At 54.0% G+C, this 20802-nt stretch overlaps 1 protein-coding gene across 5 annotated transcripts; it reads left to right on the forward strand.

The window, feature by feature from the left end:
- Positions 1-4508: 4508 nt before the first annotated feature.
- Positions 4509-20151, forward strand: LDB1 (LIM domain binding 1). 5 transcript variants are annotated; one of them, XM_023206481.3, is made up of 11 exons: positions 4509-4961; positions 13533-13635; positions 13769-13813; positions 13924-13999; positions 14256-14358; positions 14525-14697; positions 15197-15319; positions 15556-15639; positions 15732-15855; positions 16061-16209; positions 16893-17710. In XM_023206481.3, exons 1-11 carry the CDS (start codon positions 4937-4939, stop codon positions 17121-17123), a joined length of 1236 nt encoding a protein of 411 aa, XP_023062249.1. In that variant the 5' UTR covers positions 4509-4936; the 3' UTR covers positions 17124-17710. The 5 variants fall into 5 exon arrangements, with proteins under 5 accessions (XP_023062249.1, XP_023062250.1, XP_023062252.1 ...); XM_023206482.3 differs by having other exon boundaries at positions 4683-4961; positions 16061-16203; XM_023206484.2 differs by lacking the exon at positions 16893-17710 and adding an exon at positions 20122-20151 and having other exon boundaries at positions 4818-4961.
- Positions 20152-20802: the final 651 nt, after the last annotated feature.

A 20802-nucleotide genomic window follows, 5' to 3' on the forward strand; every position in this document is an offset into this window, starting at 1 on the left:
AAAAAAAAAAAAAAAAAAAAAAAAAAAAAAAAAATACTAGAAGCTTGGTGTAGTACGGGCCTGTAGTCCCAGATACTCAGAAGGCTGAGGCAAGATGATTGCTTGAGCCCAGGAGTTCAAGTCCAGCCTGGGCAACACAGCAAGACTATAAAATAAAAAACAAAAACAAGGGCCAGGGTCAGGCAGTGGCTCATGTCTGTAATCCCAGCACATTGGGAGATCAAGGCAGGGGATCCCTTGAGGCCAGGAGTTCAAGACCAGCCAGGCTAACAGCAAGAAACCTGTCTCTACAAAAAATAAAAAAGTTAGTTGGACACAGTAGTATGTACCTACAGTCCTAGCTACTTGGGAGGCTGAGGCAGGAGAACTGCTTAAGCCCAGAAGTTTGAGGCTGCAGTTACTTATGATCATGCCACTGCACTCCAGCCTGGGTGACAGAGCAAGATTCTGTCTCAAAAAAAAAAAAAAGGGCCGGGCACAGTGGCTCGTGCCTGTAATCCCAACGCTTTGGGAGGCTGAGGCAGGTGGATCACTTAGAGGCCAACATGGTGAAACCTCATCTCTACTAAAAATACAAAATTAGCCAAGTGTGGTGGTGCATGCCTGTAATTCCAGCTACTCTGGAGGCTGAGGCAGAAGAATCACTTGAACCCGGGAGGTGGAGGTTAAAGTGCACTGAGATTGCACCACTGCACTCCAGCCTGGGCGACAGAGCAAGACTGTCTCAAAAGAAAAGAAAAGAAATAAGGCTGGGGGCGGTGGCTCACGCATGTAATCCCAGCACTTTGGGAGGCTGAGGCAGGCAGATCACAAGGTCAAGAGTTCGAGACCAGCCTGACTAGCACAGTGAAACCCCGTCTCTACTAAAAATACAAAAATTAGCCAAGCATAGTGGCAGTGTCTGTAATCCCAGCTACTCAGGGGGCTGAGGCAGGAGAATTGCTTGAACCCGGGAGGCGGAGGTTGCAGTGAGCCAAGATTGCGCCACTGCAATCCAGTCTGGGTGACAAGAACGAGACTCTGTCTCAAAAAAATAAATAAAATTAAAAAATAAAAAGCTAGAATGCCTCTGAACTGATCATTTAAAAATGGTTAATTTTTAGCCAGGCGTGGTGGTGCATGCCCATAATCCCAGCTACTCGGCAGGCTGAGGTAGGAGAATCACTTGAACCCAGGAGGCGGAGGTTGCAGTGAGATGAAATTGCGCCATTGCACTCCAGCCTGAGCAACAAGAGCGAAACTCCCTCTCAAAAAAAAAAGAGGCCGGGTGTCCCAGCACTTTGGGAGGCCGAGGTGGGCGGATCACCTGAGGTTGGGAGACCAGCCTGACCAACATGGAGAAACCCCGTCTCTACTAAAAAAAATACAAAAATTAGCTGGGCGTGGTGGCAGGTGCCTGTAAGCCCAGTTACTCAGGAGGCTGAGGCAGGGAGAATTGATTGAACTGGGAAGGTGGAGGTTGTAGTGAGTCGAGATCATGCCACTGCACTCCAGCTTGACAGCATGAGACTCCGTCTAAAAAAAAAAAACGGTTAACTTTATGATATGTGAATTTTACCACACACATACACAGAGGGAGAGAGAATACTGGGCGCTTATACCCATCCATACAAATCAGCTAAGCCTCCAGTCCTCTAGGACACTGTCATTAAGTTAAAGACCCTCCCTCCACATAGACTCCACACCCTTCCTACTACATCCTGTCTGCCAGGTGTCTGTGACCTTTCTTCCCATTTTTGCCTATACCACAATTCCCAGAGATGCTCCAAAGATGTTCTCTTCTCCATCCCCAGGTCTGATCCACACTAGAGGTAAGGCAAGGACTGGAGCAATGGGTCAAGTGTTTGTTAGCTCTGTTACCTTGGCAAAGTTAACTAACTTCCCTAAATGGAGTTCCTCTAGGAGCCCCAATCACTTATTTTAACCACCCATTCAACAGTACTGAGATGGTATTTCCTTACGGGTAACTGGGCTATAGTGTCAGTGGGAGTGGGAAGGGTAATCTTCCCAGAGAAGATGCAGCTAGAACTAAGGTGTTAAGGAAGCATTAACTAGTAGGTGAAGAGGGAGAACAGTGTTTTACAGGCAAGTTCAAATTTATTATCATCTCTGAACTTGTTTTCCTACTTGTTCAATGGAGGTGATAGCACCTTCTTCCAAAGGTCCTCATGAAAGGTAAATGAGTCAGCTGGTGTAAAAGGCCTAGTGCAGTGCCTGGCACTAGTGCATGCTCAAGTAAGACAGTTTTTTCTTCCTTCCTAAGCTTCTACCTTCCACATATGTAATCTAGGACAGTGAAATCTCAGATTTACAGGAGGCAAAGACCTTTATAGGGTGAGCTGTAGTCCCCCTGTCCACCCAGATGATCACCATTGTGTTGGTCACCATGGAATCTGACCAAGCTAGTTGTTTGGAATGAGTGGCCTTAGGGGCAAGTGGTCACAGGATTGGAGGAAGGCAAATTCATGGACAGAAAAGAGAGAAGGAGGTCAAGGTAGGTATTCCCCTTCCTCCACACCATCTCAAATTGTCCCGCCAATCCAGCCCCCTCCTGACTCTTAGAATTGGATAATCTAAAAAAAAAAAAAAAAAAAAAAAAAACAAACAAACAAACAGAAAGGAACACATATCTACATGACTGGGTGTACATTGTCTATCTAGTTTGATTCTCACCAAGTCATAGGTACCAATTACAGAGGATAAAGCTAGTGTTCCAGGTGGGGTGGTCAGTTGTCTCAAATCACTCAGGTAATGAGGAGCGAATCTTGCGTTCAAACCTAGGTATCCACAATTCCAGGCCAGTGTTCTGTTGCCTTAGGTTCTCTCTACTCCCTCTAGTGCTGACCTTTGTCTGGGAGAATGCAGGGAGGGGGTGCACTCAGGCAGGGGATGCTGCCAAGGAAATACTTGTGTGAGTGTGGATGGCTTCAGTCAGGTCCTCTCTGCTCCTGGTGGGGGTGGAAATGGGGAAACCTGGGGGTGGGAGACTCCACAATGTAGAGCTCCCCTATGCCCCATCCTAAACACATGGTGGAGAGGGTCTCCATTCCTAGGCAGGCCTTCTTTTCAATCCCCGGACTCTGCACCCTTCCATCATTTCATGCTCCCTCAGCAAAAACCTAAGGTGAAGGGAAGAGGTCTCATAAACACTTAAGCCTCCGCATTCGTAACCCTCCTCCAGCCAGTCAAGCCAACTGTGCAGACTCTGAGCCAGAGTGAGGGAACCAAACAGCCTTCTCAACCAACACCCCTCTAAGTAACAAAGAGGAGAACCCCCTACCCAGTCTGGGCAAGATGCCCCAGGGAGAAGACACTAGTCCAAGTCTCCATCGTCTATCCCTGGAGCCCATCCTGAAGCTTAAGAAAGAAAAGCTAGCAGCCGGGGACCCCAGAAGGGAGGGGGTCAACTCTCTACTCCAGGCGGCTCCCCTCCCTTCTCTCCTCCTAGCTAATAGGTATTTCCTGTTTACGAGGCAGCTAAAGCTGAGCTTTTGGGAAGGGATGGAGATGGAGCCCCTCCCCTCCTAGGGCTGGGTTGGGGAGTCCTTGAAGTGTGACTGAAGGTTGGGAGGCTCCTCCCAGGGGAAGGAGTGTTCCTTACATTGACCATCCATATCATCTCCCATCCAACCCCCCACGGCCCACAGCCTCTGCCTATCTGGGTTAGGGGGCACTGGAGGGGCCTGTTTCCTGTTCTCATCTCCGAAGCCCTCAAAGGAGAGCAGCTTCCAGGCAGGGGGATCGGAGGCGGTGGGGTTGGGGGGTTGGTACGGAGGTGAAGGCACCAAGGCTGGAGAAAAGGGGGAAGGGAGGAGAGTGTCTTGACTGATGCGTCAGTCTGCAAGGAGGAAGGATGGCCTTGTATTGCCCCTCCGTAATCCAATCTGGTGGTCATTCCGCAGCCCCCTCCCCCCAGCAAAACGCAGATCCCAAGCCCTTAGGCGGAGGAGGGCGGGGACCCCACTTAATTAACCCTTTTAGTTCTAGTCCCAACTGGTTCCACAGGCAAAGGAGGAGTGGTTAATTTAGGGAGGGGGTGAGTTGAGGGGTTGCTACAAGAATTAAGAGAATGCTTCTTTACCCACGCAGCTTAGGGTAGGGACGCGAAACAAGGGGCCTCCAAAAGAAGGCTGGCGTCTCAGCAGGGAGCACGGGCAGGGGGGGGGTCTGCAGTCCCTTATCCCTCCTGGAGCGCGGTCTGGGGTGGAGAGAGCTACACCACACTGCCCACCCCGGCTCCGCCTCCCCCAGCCGCGGCTCCCGCTCCGGCTCAGCCAGGCTCCCCACCCGGCGGCACCCGGAGGACGGACACCGAGCGCGCGGCTGCGCCTCCAAGCCCTCCCCTTCGCCCTCCCTCTCTGGGGTCTCTGCCTCCGTCTCCTTTTTTAAAAGCTGCGTCACATGCATGCCGTTCCCCGAGCACTCCCAGCCCCTCGCCGCCCGCCCGCCGCGCGGCGCACGCACGTCGTCGCTTGCTGCGCGCTCTCCCGGGTCACTTTGACACGGCTCTCCCCTCCCACTAGTAGGACAATTAGCATATTAATAAAGCCCGGCCCTGCCCGGCTTGGGCTGGGGAGCCGGCGTCGGCTCGAGGGAGCGCGAGGGCGGAGAGGGGGGCGCTCGGCGACGGCGGCGGGAGCGCACAGACACGCACACGCACACGCGCACACACGGACACACACTCCGCGGACTCACACCCGCGCGCACACACGCAGAGGCCCTGCTCGCCTTCCTGCCTGGCTTCCTTCCTGTCTGCTCCGCGTCTGACAGGCCCCTCGCCGCAGCCAGGGGCCGCCCGTACTGGGCAGAGGCCGGGCCGGGCCGGCGGCGAGCGCAGCGGGGGCCGCGGGCGGCGGCGGCGGCTCATGCCCGGCCTGTCCCCGCGAGGGGCGGGCACCGTGACTCGGCTGGGCCCCCAGCGGCGGGCGATGTGAAGATGTCAGTGGGCTGTGCCTGTCCTGGTGAGTGGGGCGCGCGGCCACTCGGCCCCTTCCTGCCCAACCGTCCCCGCGGACCCCTCACCCCGTGTTTGTTGAGAACTTGTCTGGGGGGTTGTCGATGGCATGGGGGAGGCCGGGAGCTGGAAGGGCTACGCGGGGCCTCAGGCCGGCGGGGAGGGTTTTCCCCAACTGTGTAAATGCGCAGCAGTCCAGAAACACGGGGAGGAGACGCTGGGGGTGGCTTATGTGTATGTTTTTTTGGGGGGTAGGCTAATTGGGGAGAGGTTTGGGGGGGCCGAAATTCTCAGAATTCCAGGTTGTTAGCCAATCAGAAGTGACTCTGGACTTTTGACCCCCCCCCTCAGGTCACCATAGAGTTGTGATTGGCTGGTTTGGGCTGCCCCCCCTTCCCTGCTGCCCATTGCCTCTTACCTATCCTGTGACATCCCCCCCATGCTGTTTCTGAGCACCCTGTTTGCAGGGAGGTATTGATTGGGGCCCATCTTGCCCCCCCTTCAACTTTTCCTGCCTGTTGCCAGGGAAGGTTGGCCCTCCTGAGGCACCGATGGTACTCCTAAGAGGTGCCAGATAATTGGACCCTTGGGTCTGGCATCTCCGCCCTAGTGGGAGGGCAGGCTAGGAAATAGAGTGATTTGTGGAGAGGTAAGCTGGGGGAGCAATACTTGACCCAAAACCGAGAACTTGAGAGAGGACCCAGGCTCAGATCCCTGCCTCCCCAAAACATATCAGCTCTTGCCGGGGATAGCCTAAGTCTGAGTTTTTTTCCTGAGGGGCTGGTAGGGGGGTGGCAGGGGGCATCTACCTCACCGCCAGGAGGAAAGAGAGAAGCCATGCGCCTGGAGAGGTAGTCTACAGAGGGCCTCAGGGGCACACTGTCTCCATCCCCGGGACTCTGGGTCCTGGAATTGGCCCTCCTGGCCCAGACTGGAGTCAGCTTTCTCCTGGAAGTCAGTGTCCTTGAATGTAGCCCGCTTTGGCTACATACTTCACAACTGGACACCCCTCACTCCCCCACAGATCCTCACGGGAAGCACCAGCATGGAAGCTTCCTTGAAAATCATGTGACCCAGGCCAAGCTGGGCTGGGCAAACACTTCAGGTGCCTGCTGAGGCTGATATTTAAGGGGCATGGGTCCCAGAAGGAGGAATAAGAGAACCTAAGAATCCTAGAATATCCGGGTATGGGAACCACTGGCTCCTGCTGCAGAGGGTTGGGGAGAAGAGAGGGAAGAGCTTGCCAAGCTGGAATCCTGCCTGGCCCCATCGTCTCTCCTCCTACCAGCTTGGTGTACATGTTTATGTGTGGATTTCCTCCTTTATAATTGCCCCATGCTGGGTACCCCGTCCAGATCCATCATGTTCTTAGCCCACCCCAGGGCCCTGACCCTCCATCACTGCACATGAGCAGAGCAGTTAAACTAAGGATTTGAACAAGCTAGAGGGATGAGTCTTAAATTGTAATTCTTAGTTCCTACAAATAACGAGTAAGCTAGTATGTATGTATGGAGGGGTTGTCAGGCTGGAGGTGGATGAGAGGTTGGCCCTGAAGTTGGGGCAGGGTGCCTGGGTCCAGTGGTAGGAGAGAGAAAATCTCTTCTTCTTAGTCTCTGGGAGCAGAATGGAAACAGGAAGAGGGCCCAAGCCCGGGGTTTGTGGGTGGGTGGGAAGACAACTTCAGTCAGTGGCCCAGAAGGCATGTTCCTTTTGTGTCTAGTGGTCTGACTGAGGAAGAGAGGGCAAAAGATAGAGAAGAGTGGGGAGTCTTTTTCCAGATGGTGAAGAAGTCTTGTAGATTGATGCCATAGAGGATCGATGGAGGTTAGACTTTAAGGAGAACCACATGGGGAGGGCTTCAGAGTAGACTGGAGGTGGGGAATAGTAGCAGTTGGGGTTAGGGAGGGGACCTGACTTGCAACTTGCTTGGATGGGGGAGCACAGGCTTGAACACAAGGGCAGCATGGCAGCATGTAGCAGTCCAGGCCTGAAGACTTCCTCCCCACCTTGAGCAGCCCTGGGGTGAGGGCTGAGGCGCCCTGGCAGGCCGCCTGCCGCCTGCCTGCCTGCCTGTCTGAGTCTCTCCTTTGTGCTCTGCTGTCTCCGGGCTCCTCCTCCTCCTCCCCCAGCCCGGCAGAGACAGCACATGCCCCACACATGTGACTGAGGGAAGCCAGAGCGCACACAGACCCACACACATGCACATGCAGAAACACCACAAGATACACACATACACAAGCCCAGCTCCCGTAGTGCTTCTGGGGTGAGGACCAGCTTCTGGGGATGGAATGGCTGGGAGCAGGGAGAGCCTCTGCTAAAGGGCATCACCCTGAGCAAGATGCTGAGGGGGCCAGGGCCTGTCTGGGGCAGCATGTGGCTTAGAAGGGTTAAGGCAGGGAGGAGTAGGGGGAGGGGAGGAGGCAGCAGTGGTGGCGGCTGGGAGCCAGGAGAGGAGGATGGCAGAGCGCCAGGCCAACGGGAGGCCGGGCACAGACAAAGGAAGGGGGGCAGGCACACTGGAGGCCTGGGTCAGGGAGCCCCAGGGGCCCGAGCAGGGGGCAGTGCTGGTACCTCATCCTGTGGGCTGGTGCTGGCTACTGTCCTTTGAGTCCCCACCTCCAGGAGGAGTACTTTTCCTCGTCATCTTTGTCATTCTTTGCTGCTCCCTCCACCTCACCACCAATTCTAAGGCCTTCTAACTCAGACTTGCTCTTTTTAGCTGGACCTGTTCTGGCCCTGTGCAACTAGGTGAATCGGGTCAGAGCAGAGAGAGGAGCAGACTTCCTGGAGAAGGAGAACTAGAAGGCCTGTTTTGAATGGTTTGCCAGTCTTGATACATCTTGGCATTTAGGGGCCCCTCTACTCTATAGCAAGACTGGAGGGCCCTTGTAGTCCCTCCTATCTGAGGAGACAGGCTGGGTCGGGGTTCTGAGCTCTGGGCTGGAGGCAAAAGCCAGAGCGCATTCCCCCTCCCCATGTGGATAGTGATTTGAGGCCTGGTAGGGGAAGGGAGTAGGAATGGCTGCAGTAGGAATTGGCTTATATCTGGTGGGTTTAGAAGTGCAGGGTTCAACCCTCCCACCCCCCAACCCACCCTGTTCATCCTGTCTCAGTGGGTTCTGTTAGGATCTCACTGTTGGGATATGTGGCCCTATGTGCTATGAGGATCTCTTGAGGTACTGAATGCACTTTGGAAAGTTTAAAGGCAGTGGGGGAGAACTGGGACTACCCCAGAGGTAAGCTGTAAATTTGGGAGTCAGTGGGAATGTCTTAAGTCCTGGTGATAGGCTGTATGTTGCAGGATCTGGCTGAATGTTATAGATTTCAGTATGCTTGTAAAAGCCGGGGTTTCTTCTATGGCCAGGCTGTGATGAGGAATGGTACGCAGGTTTCAGAGAGGGTGATTTATAGGTTAAGTCCTTGCATAATAAATGATCAGGGTGTGTATGTAATAGGCTGTCACAGGTTTAGGGGTCATAACACAGTTTTGGTGTGTGTATTGAGGTCAGGATGCGTGTCGTAGGTCCCAGTGTGTATGGCTTAAGAGTGTGTGTGTGTGTGTGTGTGTGTGTGTGTGTGTATCCAGGATTTGGGTATATTTAGGATTTGAGATATATCACAGGTTGATGGCCAGGTGCGGTGGCTCATGTCGGTAATACTAGTGCTTTGGGAGGCCAAGGTGGGTGGATCACCTGAGGTCAGGCGTTCGAGACCAGCCTGGCCAACATAGCGAAACCCTGTCTCTACTAAAAATACAAAAATTAGTTGGGTGTGGTGGCATGCACCTGTAAGCTCAGCTACTCAGGAGGCTGAGGCAGGAGAATCGCTTGAACCCAGGAGGTGGAGGTTGCATTGAGCCAAGATCACGCCACTGCACTCCAGCCTAAGCAACAGAGCGAGATTCCATCTCGGAAAAAAGATATATCACAAGTTGAAATGTGTATCAGGTACTGATTTATGTGAAAGTGAGATGTGTTATTTATGTGGAAGATGTTCACAGAGCCAGGTGCAATATTATTGCACAGTTAACTGGTGAATATGTCATGAGAAATCCTGTCCTTGGAGTTACGTGTGAATATAGTTGAGGGTAGGGGGAAGGGAGTAGAGAAACAGACACTCAAATTGCAAAGAAGGAAATAGAAGGTTTGCGCTCCCCCTTCCCGTGTGTGTGTGTGTGTGTGTGTGTGTGTGTGTGTGTGTGTGTGTACACTATGTGTTTTCCTTTTCCTATCGGTCCAAGAGTAAGGTCTGGACCACTATCCAAGTTTTAGAAATACCCCCTCCTGCTACAACAAAATTACCTTCGGAAAAAAAATAGAAATACCTGCTCCCTTGGGATGCCCCTTCTGGATGGGAGAACAGGCCCTATCCACTAACCACACCTTTTTTTTTTCCTGGGGTGGTGGGGAGGATTCAGCAGCAAACTAGGCTCCTGGGGACCCTTGGATGGCCAAGTTGGCTTTCCCTAGCTCTGACAATGCCTATTTCCCTGGCACCCACTTGTCTTCAGTGGTGGTGGGGAAGGGGGCTTCCTGTTAAGGGAGATCTAAGTCAAGACTTGGAACTTAGGTGGGTTGGGGGCAGGGAAGCCCGTAGTGTCCGCCTCCCTCCAATCAGTGTTTACAGGCTGATGTCAGAATGTGTGTCTGTCAAAAATAACCCCCTGGAGCCTCTCCCCCCAGCTTCTCCCGGATTTCACCAGGGGAGCCCAGGGTGGCATCCCAGGCCTGCCTTCTACCTGAGTGATCACAGGGGCGAGAAGGATTTGGGGGAGGTTTGGGAGGTGCTTTGAAGATCTTGGAGTCTGCAGAGAGGAGCCCGCCCTCCTCCATCTCTGCCAGTGGCTTTGGCCCTCCTGCTCACTCCTGATCACCTCGCCTAGGGCTCGGGGAAGGCGGGCTGCATTTCGTTTCTGGCCCCCACAGGCCTCTCCTCCATCCAGTCTCTCCTGGCCCAATCTGCTCCGTCCCCGGTCTCTCCCAGTCTCTGTCTCTCTTTTGTTTTTCTCAGCAGTCCCTCAGTCCCAGCCTCCCTCCCTCCCTTGCTCTTCCTCTTTCCTCTCAGGGAGGGGGCGGGGCCGGTGGGGGCAGCTCCACCCTCCGCCCGCCTGGGGCCTCATTCTGAGAGAGGCTCGGAGAGAGCGAACGGGGAGGGAGGGAGGCAGGGAGAGAAAGGGAGAAAGGCAGGCAGCCGGCGGGCGCTGCGTGTGTGTCTGAGTGTGCGAGTGTGAGTGAGTGTGAGTGCCGGGCCCTGCCTCTCCTGGTGCTCCCAGCATAGGGGCCCGGTGGCCTGGGGAGGGCGGGCGGGCTGCTCGGAGGCAGAGGCAGCGAGAGGCGGCGGCGGGGAGAGCTGAGGAGGAGGAGGAGGAGAGAGGAAAGAGCGGAGCAGCCATTGTTGAGGGAAACCTTGCAAACAAAGAAGGCTCCGGACTCCCCGCGGTCCCCCGCCCCCCAGGCCGGCCCCCTGGCCCCCGGCGCCCGGCCCAGTGGCCATTGTAACTTTCCCCCGGGGCTGCGGCCGCCGCGGGGCGGGCCGAGGCTGTGCGTGCGAGTCTTTGTGCGGCCGGCGGAGTGGAGCTCCCAGCCCGGCCTGCCTGTCCCACTCGGGACATGAGCTGCTGAAGTTGTCCCCTCCTCAGCCCTCACCCCTGCCAGGACTCCTCTGGGCTTGCAGTCTCTCCCCGCACCTCTCCTGGCCCCCTCAGTTCTCCCAGGTAAGTCTGAGCACCCTGCAAGCCTGTTGGGGGGTGGGCGGAAGGCCCTCAGCCCGGCCCAGGCCTGGTCTGCGGGCTGGGGGAGAGGTGCCCCAGCTCAGAGCCGCCGGGGCGCTCAGGCCTGCTGACCTGTGGCCAGCCCCTAAAGGGAGGGGGCCTGCCCTCTGGTCAGCCTGGTTACCGTGGCAATGCCCAGCTGGAGGTGCCCCCCTCAGCCCCGGGATGCAGCTTCCACCCTGAGAAAACTTTACTAGTTCTGGACTCTTCTCTCCCCCTTCCTAAAGGCTTCCAGATTGCTAGAGGTGGGAGGGGGGCCATGGCTGACTACAGGACTGGATGACACATCTCCCCACCCACCCACCCCCGTCCCCCCTCTACTTGCTCCCTCTACTCCTGCTGCTGGGGACAGGCAGCAACAGGGACAGATGGTCTGGGTGATGTCCCTCCCCTTCTCTACTCCCAAGCCCTTGTGCTGGAGCTACTGGGAGTTGAGTGGCTCTGGAGAGATGCTGAGTTTGTGTCCATTCGCTGGAGGTGTAAATAGAGGCCCAGAGCTTTGGGCCTTAGCTCCTCAGAGCTATTTACCCAGGCCCAGACAATGCCTGTTCATTTTCTAGAGAGAGAAATGGAGGCTCTGAGAATTTTTTTGACAAAATTGGAGAGAAACCCAGGCATCCTGCCTCCTTTCTCTTCAGGTTCTTGAGCTGACACATTTCAAGTGGCCCCTAAACTGAGGAGGCAGGGGTGGTTAAGTTATGGGAGAAAGGATGGCCTAATTGGGGGATGAGGGCCAGGTCTGAGAATCTACTCTTGGGTTTATTGCCCAGGCCTGGCCTCTGGTGGGCCGTGTGAGCTTGGGCTTCCTGTGTGGCCTTAGTCTGCCTGTCTGTGTAGTGGGGAGACTTAGTGGCTGAGTGGGGACTGTCTTTCTGGAGACACAGGCTCAGTCCAGACTGGCATGTGAAGGTTGTGTGTGCTGTTCTTGGAGCATATGGATGTGGAGCTCGTGCATGGGGTGAGGGCCTGTTGCGGGCATCTGAATCTGCCTGGGGCTGCTGGGTTCCAGCCCTTGATAGGCATGTTAGGGCGAGCTGAGGGTAGAAGCCTGCTAGGCAGGATGAGGCACACGTGTGTGCAGGCACACACAGGCTTTGACTGTTGGCACCCTCAGAGACTGTGCAGTCTGGGACCCTCCTTTTGCCTGCATTGTGAGGATGGGGCCCTGGGGAGAGAATAAAATGACACATGTTGGCACAGGGTCTTGTTTTGTCTCTTCCCCCCAAGGAACAAAATAGGTTTTGCGTCTAAGTTGGGGAGGAGATATAGATACAGCCAATCTAGCTACCCTTCCAAATGCAGTCAAGTTTTAGGGACCCAAGGAAGCAAATGTGATTGGAGTCAGATGACTTTTGGGACTGTGCCTCAGTTTCCCCTCCTATCTGGTGAGAAGGGGAAACAAAGTTGTAGGGGTACCTGGCTCATACCCAACTATGAATTTAACACTTCTTCCAGTCAGAAAACAGTACTCCAGGAATTGTTTGCTGTTAGGTGAGGTGTGAGAGAGGACATGTGCACATCACAGATACACACTAGCAAGACCCCTGTCTAGTGACCACGTGCCCCTAGATTGAGGAACATAGGCTCCTTCCCAAACCACTTACTTCTCAATTGTAGGTAGAGTGGGATCCAAAGGAGGCTTATCTGCCGCCTCCCCCACTCCCAAGTCTCAGAAGAGAAAAGGGGTTGAGGCTTTGGGTTTCTGGTTTGGAGACAATACTCTATACCCTTGGTGGGGGCAGGGGTGGGGGCTGGGCTGATAAGGGAGTGGCCGTTAGTGGGGAGGCCGAAGGCACAACTGGTTATCTGGTAGGCCGCACCCAACAGGCACCCACCCCCATTTATCTTTCTATCCCTTGCCCTCCTGAGACCCTGAGGGTGGAGGAGGGGCAGAGTTCGAAAATCCCTCCTTTTCCTCCCCCACTTTGGTCTCTAGAGGGCAATAGTGGGGTCCGATGGTAGAAAGTATAGGATGTGGGAATCAGAAGATCCAAGCTCAAGTCCTAGCTTTGAGAGTTACTAGCTTTATGATCTTGGCAAGTTCCTTTGAGCCCTCAGTTGCCTCATCTGTAAAATGGGAATGTTATGGTCAGCCCTGCTACCTCATAAGGTTGTTGTGATGATTGAATGAAACTATGTAGATTAAAAGGGAGTTTATCAAAATTAGATTCTAATGATTGGATATTTATTTGTTCTGTGATAATTCTTCCCAGCTTCAATTCCTCTTCTGTCATCTAGGGCTCAGCCAAATGAAGAAATGGGATCTTGGCTATGCGCTGGGATTAGGGTGGAATACTCTGTTTCTTAATGAAATAAGATTGGAGCCAGAATTAGAAGGAGAGACAAGTGCTCCCTAGAGTAGCCCCCTCCCCTACTCCACCACTCTCTTGTAAGCAGGCCAGGGAGCTCCATAAGACCATCCCTATCCACACAGTCTAGCAGGCTTATCGGAGAGCTCCCAAGAGGGGGTCAGGGGACTCCTTTTTCTTTTAGGAACAGGGTCTCGCTCTGTTGCCCAGGCTGGAGTGCAGTGGTATGATCTCTGCTTACTTCAGTGTCAACCTCCCAGGCTCAAGTGATCCTCCTGCCTCAGCCTCCCACGTAGCTGGAACTACAGGCGTGCCCCACCATACCCGGCCAACTTTTAAAATTATTTTTAGAGACGAGGTCTTGTTATGTTGCCCTGGCTGGTCCCTGCAGCCTTGACCTCTTGTGCTCAAGCAGTCTTCTTGCCTTGGCCTCCCAAAGTGCTAAGATTACAGATGTGAGCCACCGAGCCCAGCCATGACTCCTTTCTTTCTCTTCTAGGTTGTTCCTCAAAGTCATTCAAGCTGTACTCGCCGAAGGAGCCCCCGAACGGCAACGCCTTCCCCCCCTTCCATCCCGGCACCATGCTGGATCGGGATGTAGGGTAAGTGAGTCTCTTGGCCACTTCCTAACCCTTCTCCAGGTGGGATCTTGCCTGGAAAGGGGAGGGAGTAGTCCCCCACCCCCAATAATTCCTGTCTTCCACCCCCATTCTCATAGCCTCTTACTTTACACAGCCCGACTCCCATGTACCCGCCTACATACCTGGAGCCAGGGATTGGGTAAGTGGAGTCCAGTGGGGAAGAAGGTGCTTTCCACTGGGTGAAGGCCGAGGTAGGGGTGGGGTGGGGAGGCTCCGCTCCTATTGATCTGCCTCCTTCACTTCCTCCAGGAGGCACACACCATATGGCAACCAAACTGACTATAGAATATTCGAGCTTAACAAACGGCTTCAGAACTGGACAGAGGTATTGCCAAGGGAAAAGGAATTGGGAGCAGGGGGGCCATCTGGGCACCCTATGGGATATCTTATAACATGAACACACCGGCCGGGCGCAGTGGCTCACGCCTGTAATCCCAGCTCTCAGGGAGGCAGAGGCGGGAGGATAGCTTGAGCCCAAGAGTTCGAGACCTGCCTGGGTAATATAGCGAGACCCCGTTCTCCACAAAAAGGAAAAAAAAAAAAAGACAAAAAACATGAACACACCTCACCATGCTCCCTAGGAGTGTGACAATCTCTGGTGGGATGCATTCACAACTGAGTTCTTTGAGGACGATGCCATGTTGACCATCACTTTCTGCCTGGAGGATGGACCAAAGAGATATAGTAAGTGACCTCTGGGATCTTGCTATGGGGGTGTATACCTCCTGTGTAGTTCTAAAGTCTAGAAGTGGGTCTGGGAGTGCCAGGGGGTATCTAGCTTGGTAGGGGAGGCATCTGTCTGGCCCCTTTTGTGGTCCCTTTGTCTGAAGAGTTTGTCCCATCTCTACAGCCATTGGCCGGACCCTGATCCCACGCTACTTCCGCAGCATCTTTGAGGGGGGTGCTACGGAGCTGTACTATGTTCTTAAGCACCCCAAGGAGGCATTCCACAGCAACTTTGTGTCCCTCGACTGTGACCAGGGCAGCATGGTGACCCAGCATGGCAAGCCCATGTTTACCCAGGTCAGTAACCCAGCTGGATGTGGAACACCATGGCACCTGGGTTTGATTCCCGTCCTCTCTCGCAGTGTATACTCACAGCTATTCTCCAGGGAGCCATATTGTGAAGTGGCAAAATAAGAAGGGCGGATAGGCATGTTGCAACCATCAGCAAACATGTATTATGTTTGTATGGGATAGTTTTCTGGGCCCTAGGGCTACACGAGTGAACAAGAGTCTGCCCTCACATAGCATAGAGCAGATGAGTGTATCACTAGCTACATGGGGAGAGGACGATCTGTTAAAATTTTCTACTGTGTGTGTGTGTGTGTTGTGTGTCTGTGTGTGTAAGGGCCAGGTATATGGGTGGGGGGTATTGTGACATTTGTGCACCCAGATTTAATGTGCAGTTGACAAAAGTATATGCAATGGGAGAGTTGTAAGCAAATGGGAGACTGTAATAGACATACCTTCAGGTATAGTATGTGGGGAGGGGGCAGGGGTCTGACAAGCCTTTCCCCAGGTGTGTGTGGAGGGCCGGTTGTACCTGGAGTTCATGTTTGACGACATGATGCGAATAAAGACGTGGCACTTCAGCATCCGGCAGCACCGAGAGCTCATCCCCCGCAGCATCCTTGCCATGCATGTGAGTTGTGGGCAGGACCCAGGACACAAGAGTGAAGGCAGGCAGGGGGAAGGGTGGAACAAGGTCGGTCATTTCCTGACTGGCCTTAGACAGAGGGTTAGGGTGTCTTCATCTGAACAGCAGGTTTTATAAGAGAGTATCCTCTCTCAGGAGTGTTAAAATGCTCAGATGATAGGGCAGGTGAGCAGAGGCAACCCAGGTGTCAGTGTTCTTGCTTGTCTTCTCTCCCACTCTAGGCCCAAGACCCCCAGATGTTGGATCAGCTCTCGAAAAACATCACCCGGTGTGGGCTGTCCAATTCCACTCTCAACTACCTCCGAGTGAGTCTCCGACCTCCCAGTTTCTGCCCCAGTCCATTTAGTCTCGGCTCTATGTCTGTCCCCTGACAAGCCACCTCCTTGCCTACTCCTAGCTCTGTGTGATACTTGAGCCCATGCAAGAGCTCATGTCCCGCCACAAGACCTACAGCCTCAGCCCCCGTGACTGCCTCAAGACCTGCCTTTTCCAGAAGTGGCAGCGCATGGTAGCACCCCCCGGTGAGTGCCTTGCACCTGCTTTTACCAGGATCTCACACTGTTCCCCAAAACTGTATCTTTATTTCCTTTTGAAGTTTTCCCTGCCCCTTCCTTGTTCCCCGGTCTACAATATTGGGATCAGGGCAGGCCATGCTCCTTGGGAGCCACAATTTAGAATAGGGGACCTGGAGCCCTCTCCCATCTGAGTCTCCTTTCCCTGGCACAGCGGAGCCCACACGTCAGCAGCCCAGCAAACGGCGGAAACGGAAGATGTCAGGGGGTAGCACCATGAGCTCGGGGGGTGGTAACACCAACAACAGCAACAGCAAGAAGAAGAGCCCAGCTAGCACCTTCGCCCTCTCCAGCCAGGTACCTGTAAGCATCTCGGCTTTCTTCTCTCTTCTGGGCTGCCCCACTGCTCACCCCTGACCCCTGTCCAAGCCTGAGCTCGCTAGCAGGCATAGAAGCAAAGACAGTTTTCTTCATGTACTCTGCCAGCATGGGCTAACTGCTTTTACTGGTGAGAGAGTCCTTGTCAGGCACTTGCATGGGTGTGATCACACAGACTCAGCCGTAGGAAGCTAGGGCATAAAGGAACAGAGACAGCCATGAGGACATACAGACGTTCAGGACAGACAGCTTGGGGCTCACAGACCATCCAGCGCACACACTCACACTGATAGAAAGACCCACAGACTGGAGTGTTTGCAGATCCAGAGTACATGCCCTTGCACATGCACATACTGCCCTCCCTCGTGTTTGATCTCCCTTTCTCTTACATGTGGACAGAAGTTGAGGAGTCCCCTAAAATTCTGGGGAGATGGGCTAGGGAGCTAGGGGAATGGATATGGGCTAAAGGCTTTGATGCTCTGGTGTTCTTCATGGGAAGGATTCCAGGAGCTGAGGGTGTCAGGAGTTGAGATTTTAAATTCGGGTATGAGGAGGGGGTGGGGACTCTTGAGCTTCCAGGGTGGGTATTGGGGCTCTGGGGGTATCTGCCGCCCTGGGCCGGGCGAGCCCTTGCCCCGATTATGTTTGGGGACCTCCGCCACTCTCAGGATGTGATGGTGGTGGGGGAGCCCACCCTGATGGGCGGGGAGTTCGGGGACGAGGACGAGAGGCTCATCACCCGGCTGGAGAACACCCAGTTTGACGCAGCCAACGGCATTGACGACGAGGACAGCTTTAACAACTCCCCTGCACTGGGCGCCAACAGCCCCTGGAACAGCAAGCCTCCGTCCAGCCAAGAAAGCAAATCGGAGAACCCCACGTCACAGGCCTCCCAGTAAAAGGCCCTGCCTTGACCACCCAGTGCTCTGCCTATCTGCCCCACCTCTCACAGCCCCAGGAAGCAGAAGACAGAATGAAGAGACTGAGCATCTAAAATGGGCAGCCTCCATCCACCTGCTTCAAGGAGGAACTGGACTCGCTGGGGGCAGGTGCCAAGATTTGCCCCACAGTGGCCCTGGGCTGGGCCTGGCCTCTGCAGAGCCTTTTAGGGGAAGGGGGTGGGGGTACTCATGTGGATGCCTACTTGGAACCTGGGCCTCTGAGACATGTCCTGACCACCCCCCAGGGCATTTGCCTCCATCCTCACTCCAGATTCTGGGTTTCCCATCCCCCTGACTTTACCCCTTTCAGGCCTGGGGTTCTCTATACCCACAGCCCTTAGGGACTTAAAGTTATGGGGCTTGGTTGAATGCCCCTTCCCCTAGGCAGCTGGTAATAGAGGGGTAAAGCTCTGGGCTCCTCCTCCAGCTGCCACTTATCCCAGCTCCAAGTTTTAAAAAAAATAATATTATTAAAAATGTAAGTTAAAAAAAAATCACTCATGTCCCCCCCTCTTCCCCTTATTAAAAGTCCAGCTACCTCCCTACTCTTAGCAGATGGGGGCCTAAGGTCTAAGTGGGGGTGAGAGGCGGGGAGGGAGGTATGCCTACCATTTTATATGGTGTGAGAGCTTCAGACCAAGGAGACACTTCGCCATCTCTCTTGCCCTTTCCTGTGGGGTGACTGCAGTTGGGGAAGGCGTGCCATGGGGTAGTGGGACATTGGTGGCCACATCTTGGTGACAGACCCTTGCTGTTGTCTCTGTCTCCCCATTATCTGGACTCTGGCCTGCCCTCCTAGTGCTCGTGACTCCCTCTCTTCCAGCCCCACCCCTATGGTGTGTATATTCCTTACAAGTCCTCCACAAGAGCAGCTGTCTAGGATGTGGGGAGGGGAGGCTCCTTCCCTTAGGGAGCCTGGAGAGAAGGGAGCAGCCTTGTTGCTGTATTTTTGGTTTTGTTTCAGTTGGGCAGGCATGGGATGAGAGAGGGGCTTAGCCATTTCCTCCAGAATCTTCCTCCCTCAACCCCTCCAACTGCATACGTAAGCCTACTCTGTCCTTCACAGAGGGGAAGGGGCCACTGATGACGTCCCAGCTCTAAGCCCACCAGAGAGAAACAGGCCTCTGTCCCCCTGGGTGAAGTAGAGGGTCTTCACCTGCCAGTGTCCCCTGCCACTCCTTCCTCATAGCAGGGAGGAGGAGGAGGACGCAGCCAGGATCCTCAGCTCCGCCAGGGTGTAGCCAGGAGCAGGGTTTCACGCAGCTGGGCCAGCTCTGTGGCTTTGCTGCCTTTTCCTGTGGCCAGTCCCAGGAAGTGCTAGCACCACCTCTCTCCCCACTCTTCCCTCTGGATTCCGGGGTCCCCCACACACTATTTCCTCCACTCCAGCTGCCACTTTTGGAAGGGTATTGAGTCAGGAGCTGAGGGAAGGGGTGAGGAAGGTGGACATCCCACCCCCACTGTAATGCCCCCCCCCCCTCCTTTTTTTTTTTTTTTTTTTTTTTTTTTTTTGGGCCATTTGAGTCATGTATGGTACCGATCAATAAAGAGACTTTTCGGTTTGAGAGTGTCCTGGTTGGTCATTGATGCCTAATAATGACTCAGTCCAAGGCAGTCTTTTCCCCATCCTTACAGTTCCTAAGACTGTATGAATTGGATCCCTTCACTCTCACCTCACATTTCCCCTCACTGTTTTGAAGTTGTTTCCCTGAATTATACCTCTCCTTCACCCAAGACCCTAAAGTTTGTTCCCAGATCTCCCAGCCTGGCCCCATCTCCCTCAAAGTTGAGGGAGAATTGGCTTTCTCAGGCTGCTCCCCACCTCTCACCCCAGGACTGTTGCTTCTCACCCCTAGCTGTCATGGGGCAGCCAGACAGGTGGCCCTCCTGGGGCAGGTTCCTAGGATAGACTGCCCTGGATTATGCTGTTGAGGGAGGAGTGAAGAGAGGGAACTTGGCCTAGGAGGGGGCTTGGGTTAGAGGGTCTTGAGGTACTTAGAGTACCGGGGAGACTCCTACCCCTACCCAGCCCCCAGCCTACTAGCCCAGCTAATGTCGGTTGGTTGTTTTGTTTATTTTGAGTTGGAGTCTTGCTCTGTTGCCCAGGCTGGAGTGCAGTGGCATGATCTCGGCTCACTGCAACCTCCACCTCCTGGGTTCAAGTAATTCTCCTACCTCATCCTTCCAAGTAGCTGGGATTACAGGTGCCCGCCACCATGCCTGGCTAATTTGTATATTTTTTTTTAGTAGAGATAGGGTTTCACCATGTTGGCCAGGCTGGTCTCAAACTCTTGACCTCAGGTGATCCACTCACCTCAGCCTCCCAAAGTACTGGGATTATAGGCATGATCTGCTGCACCCGGTCACCAGCTGAGGTCTAAATTAGTCTCCCTGGTGCTAAGGTCCCTGGGTGAGGGATTAAGAGAGTAGCAGGATTGTCTGTCTCCTTGCTGACTTTGGGTGGGGACACTGAGGGAGGAAGACAGTTCTGTTGCTAGTGGGTAGCCTGAAGCTCTATGGGAGGATGGGAGGATAAATGGGGTACTTTTCAGACTCTTTTCCAGGTAGTTAACTCTCCAAGTCCCCTCCTCTTCACCATTAAAGACTGGGAAGATAAGGAGACCCCGCTGTGGATTGGACATGGGGTCTTAGTGCCCATAAAGCTCTCTATCCAGTGTCCCTTTTTGTCATCCCAGGTAGGAAAAGCTGAGGCCTCAAACTATTCCCCTCCTAAGGTCTCTCAACCTGAAATAAAGCCTGATAGACCTGCACATCTACCCTTACCTCCCTAGCTGGTAGGAAGACACCAGAGGAAGGGACTGTATGACCCATCCATTCCCTCTCCAATCTACAGTTACCTTGGCCCTGCCCTGCTGCCAGCCCAGCTTCTCATTGCCCAGTGCCTCAGGACCCCAAGGAATGCTATTGCACCCCACCCCCAACTCTTCCTTTGTAGATCTGGCCAGCCTGAAGGACATTTACCGGCTAGCTGCCACCAGCAACTCACCGTGAGAGTGCCAGGTAACATCTACAGTGGGTCTGTGTCTGGCACTGGGTGTACATCTAGCCCGTTAGCCTGAGTGAGTGTCTTGTGTGTATGTATGTGCTGCTGAGCTGGGGAGGGCCTGGATCTGTTTATATGCGCAGGTAAGGGAGTGTATACATGTGTTTGTATGTGGGCATGTATATGCATATTTTTATGTATGTGTCGGTGAATTAATTCATTCAAATAGTATTCATTGAACCCTCTTTAGGTACTAGGCCCATTCTAGGTGCTGGGGATATGATATTGAACAAAGCAGAGAATATGTGACTGCTGAGTGAGTGAAGGCTATAAATCCATAAATGAGGATGTGTTGAATGTGTGGCTTAGCAGTGCGACTGTGTTGAGTTATGGGGCTGCTGGGACAATTGTGTGACTCGGGCATTTGTAGGTTCACGTATGTATGTGTATGGAGGGAGGTAGTCAAGGGAAAAGGTAGATTGCCAGGCCTGGACCCCATCCTGCTTGGGGGCAGGAGGTAGGTCAGAGAAGCAGGAGAACACACTGTTGAACTCAGGAAACAAAGTGGCCAGCAACTTCCTCTGGAGCCCCATATCTGGCTCCTCCCCATTTGCCCCCAGCAGCCCCTGGTGA

This window comes from Piliocolobus tephrosceles, chromosome 9 (assembly GCF_002776525.5).
Source record: "Piliocolobus tephrosceles isolate RC106 chromosome 9, ASM277652v3, whole genome shotgun sequence".
Classification (NCBI taxonomy): domain Eukaryota; kingdom Metazoa; phylum Chordata; class Mammalia; order Primates; family Cercopithecidae; genus Piliocolobus; species Piliocolobus tephrosceles.

What these genes read in the sequence shown, in the direction of transcription:
- LDB1 (XM_023206481.3), top strand. Translation starts at nt 4,937, where the DNA reads ATGTCAGTGGGCTGTGCCTGTCCTG. An exon ending in GGCTTCAGAACTGGACAGAG is followed by an intron (nt 14,000 to 14,255) that starts GTATTGCCAAGG and finishes CATGCTCCCTAG; the next exon opens with GAGTGTGACAATCTCTGGTG. An exon ending in CCACTCTCAACTACCTCCGA is followed by an intron (nt 15,640 to 15,731) that starts GTGAGTCTCCGA and finishes GCCTACTCCTAG; the next exon opens with CTCTGTGTGATACTTGAGCC.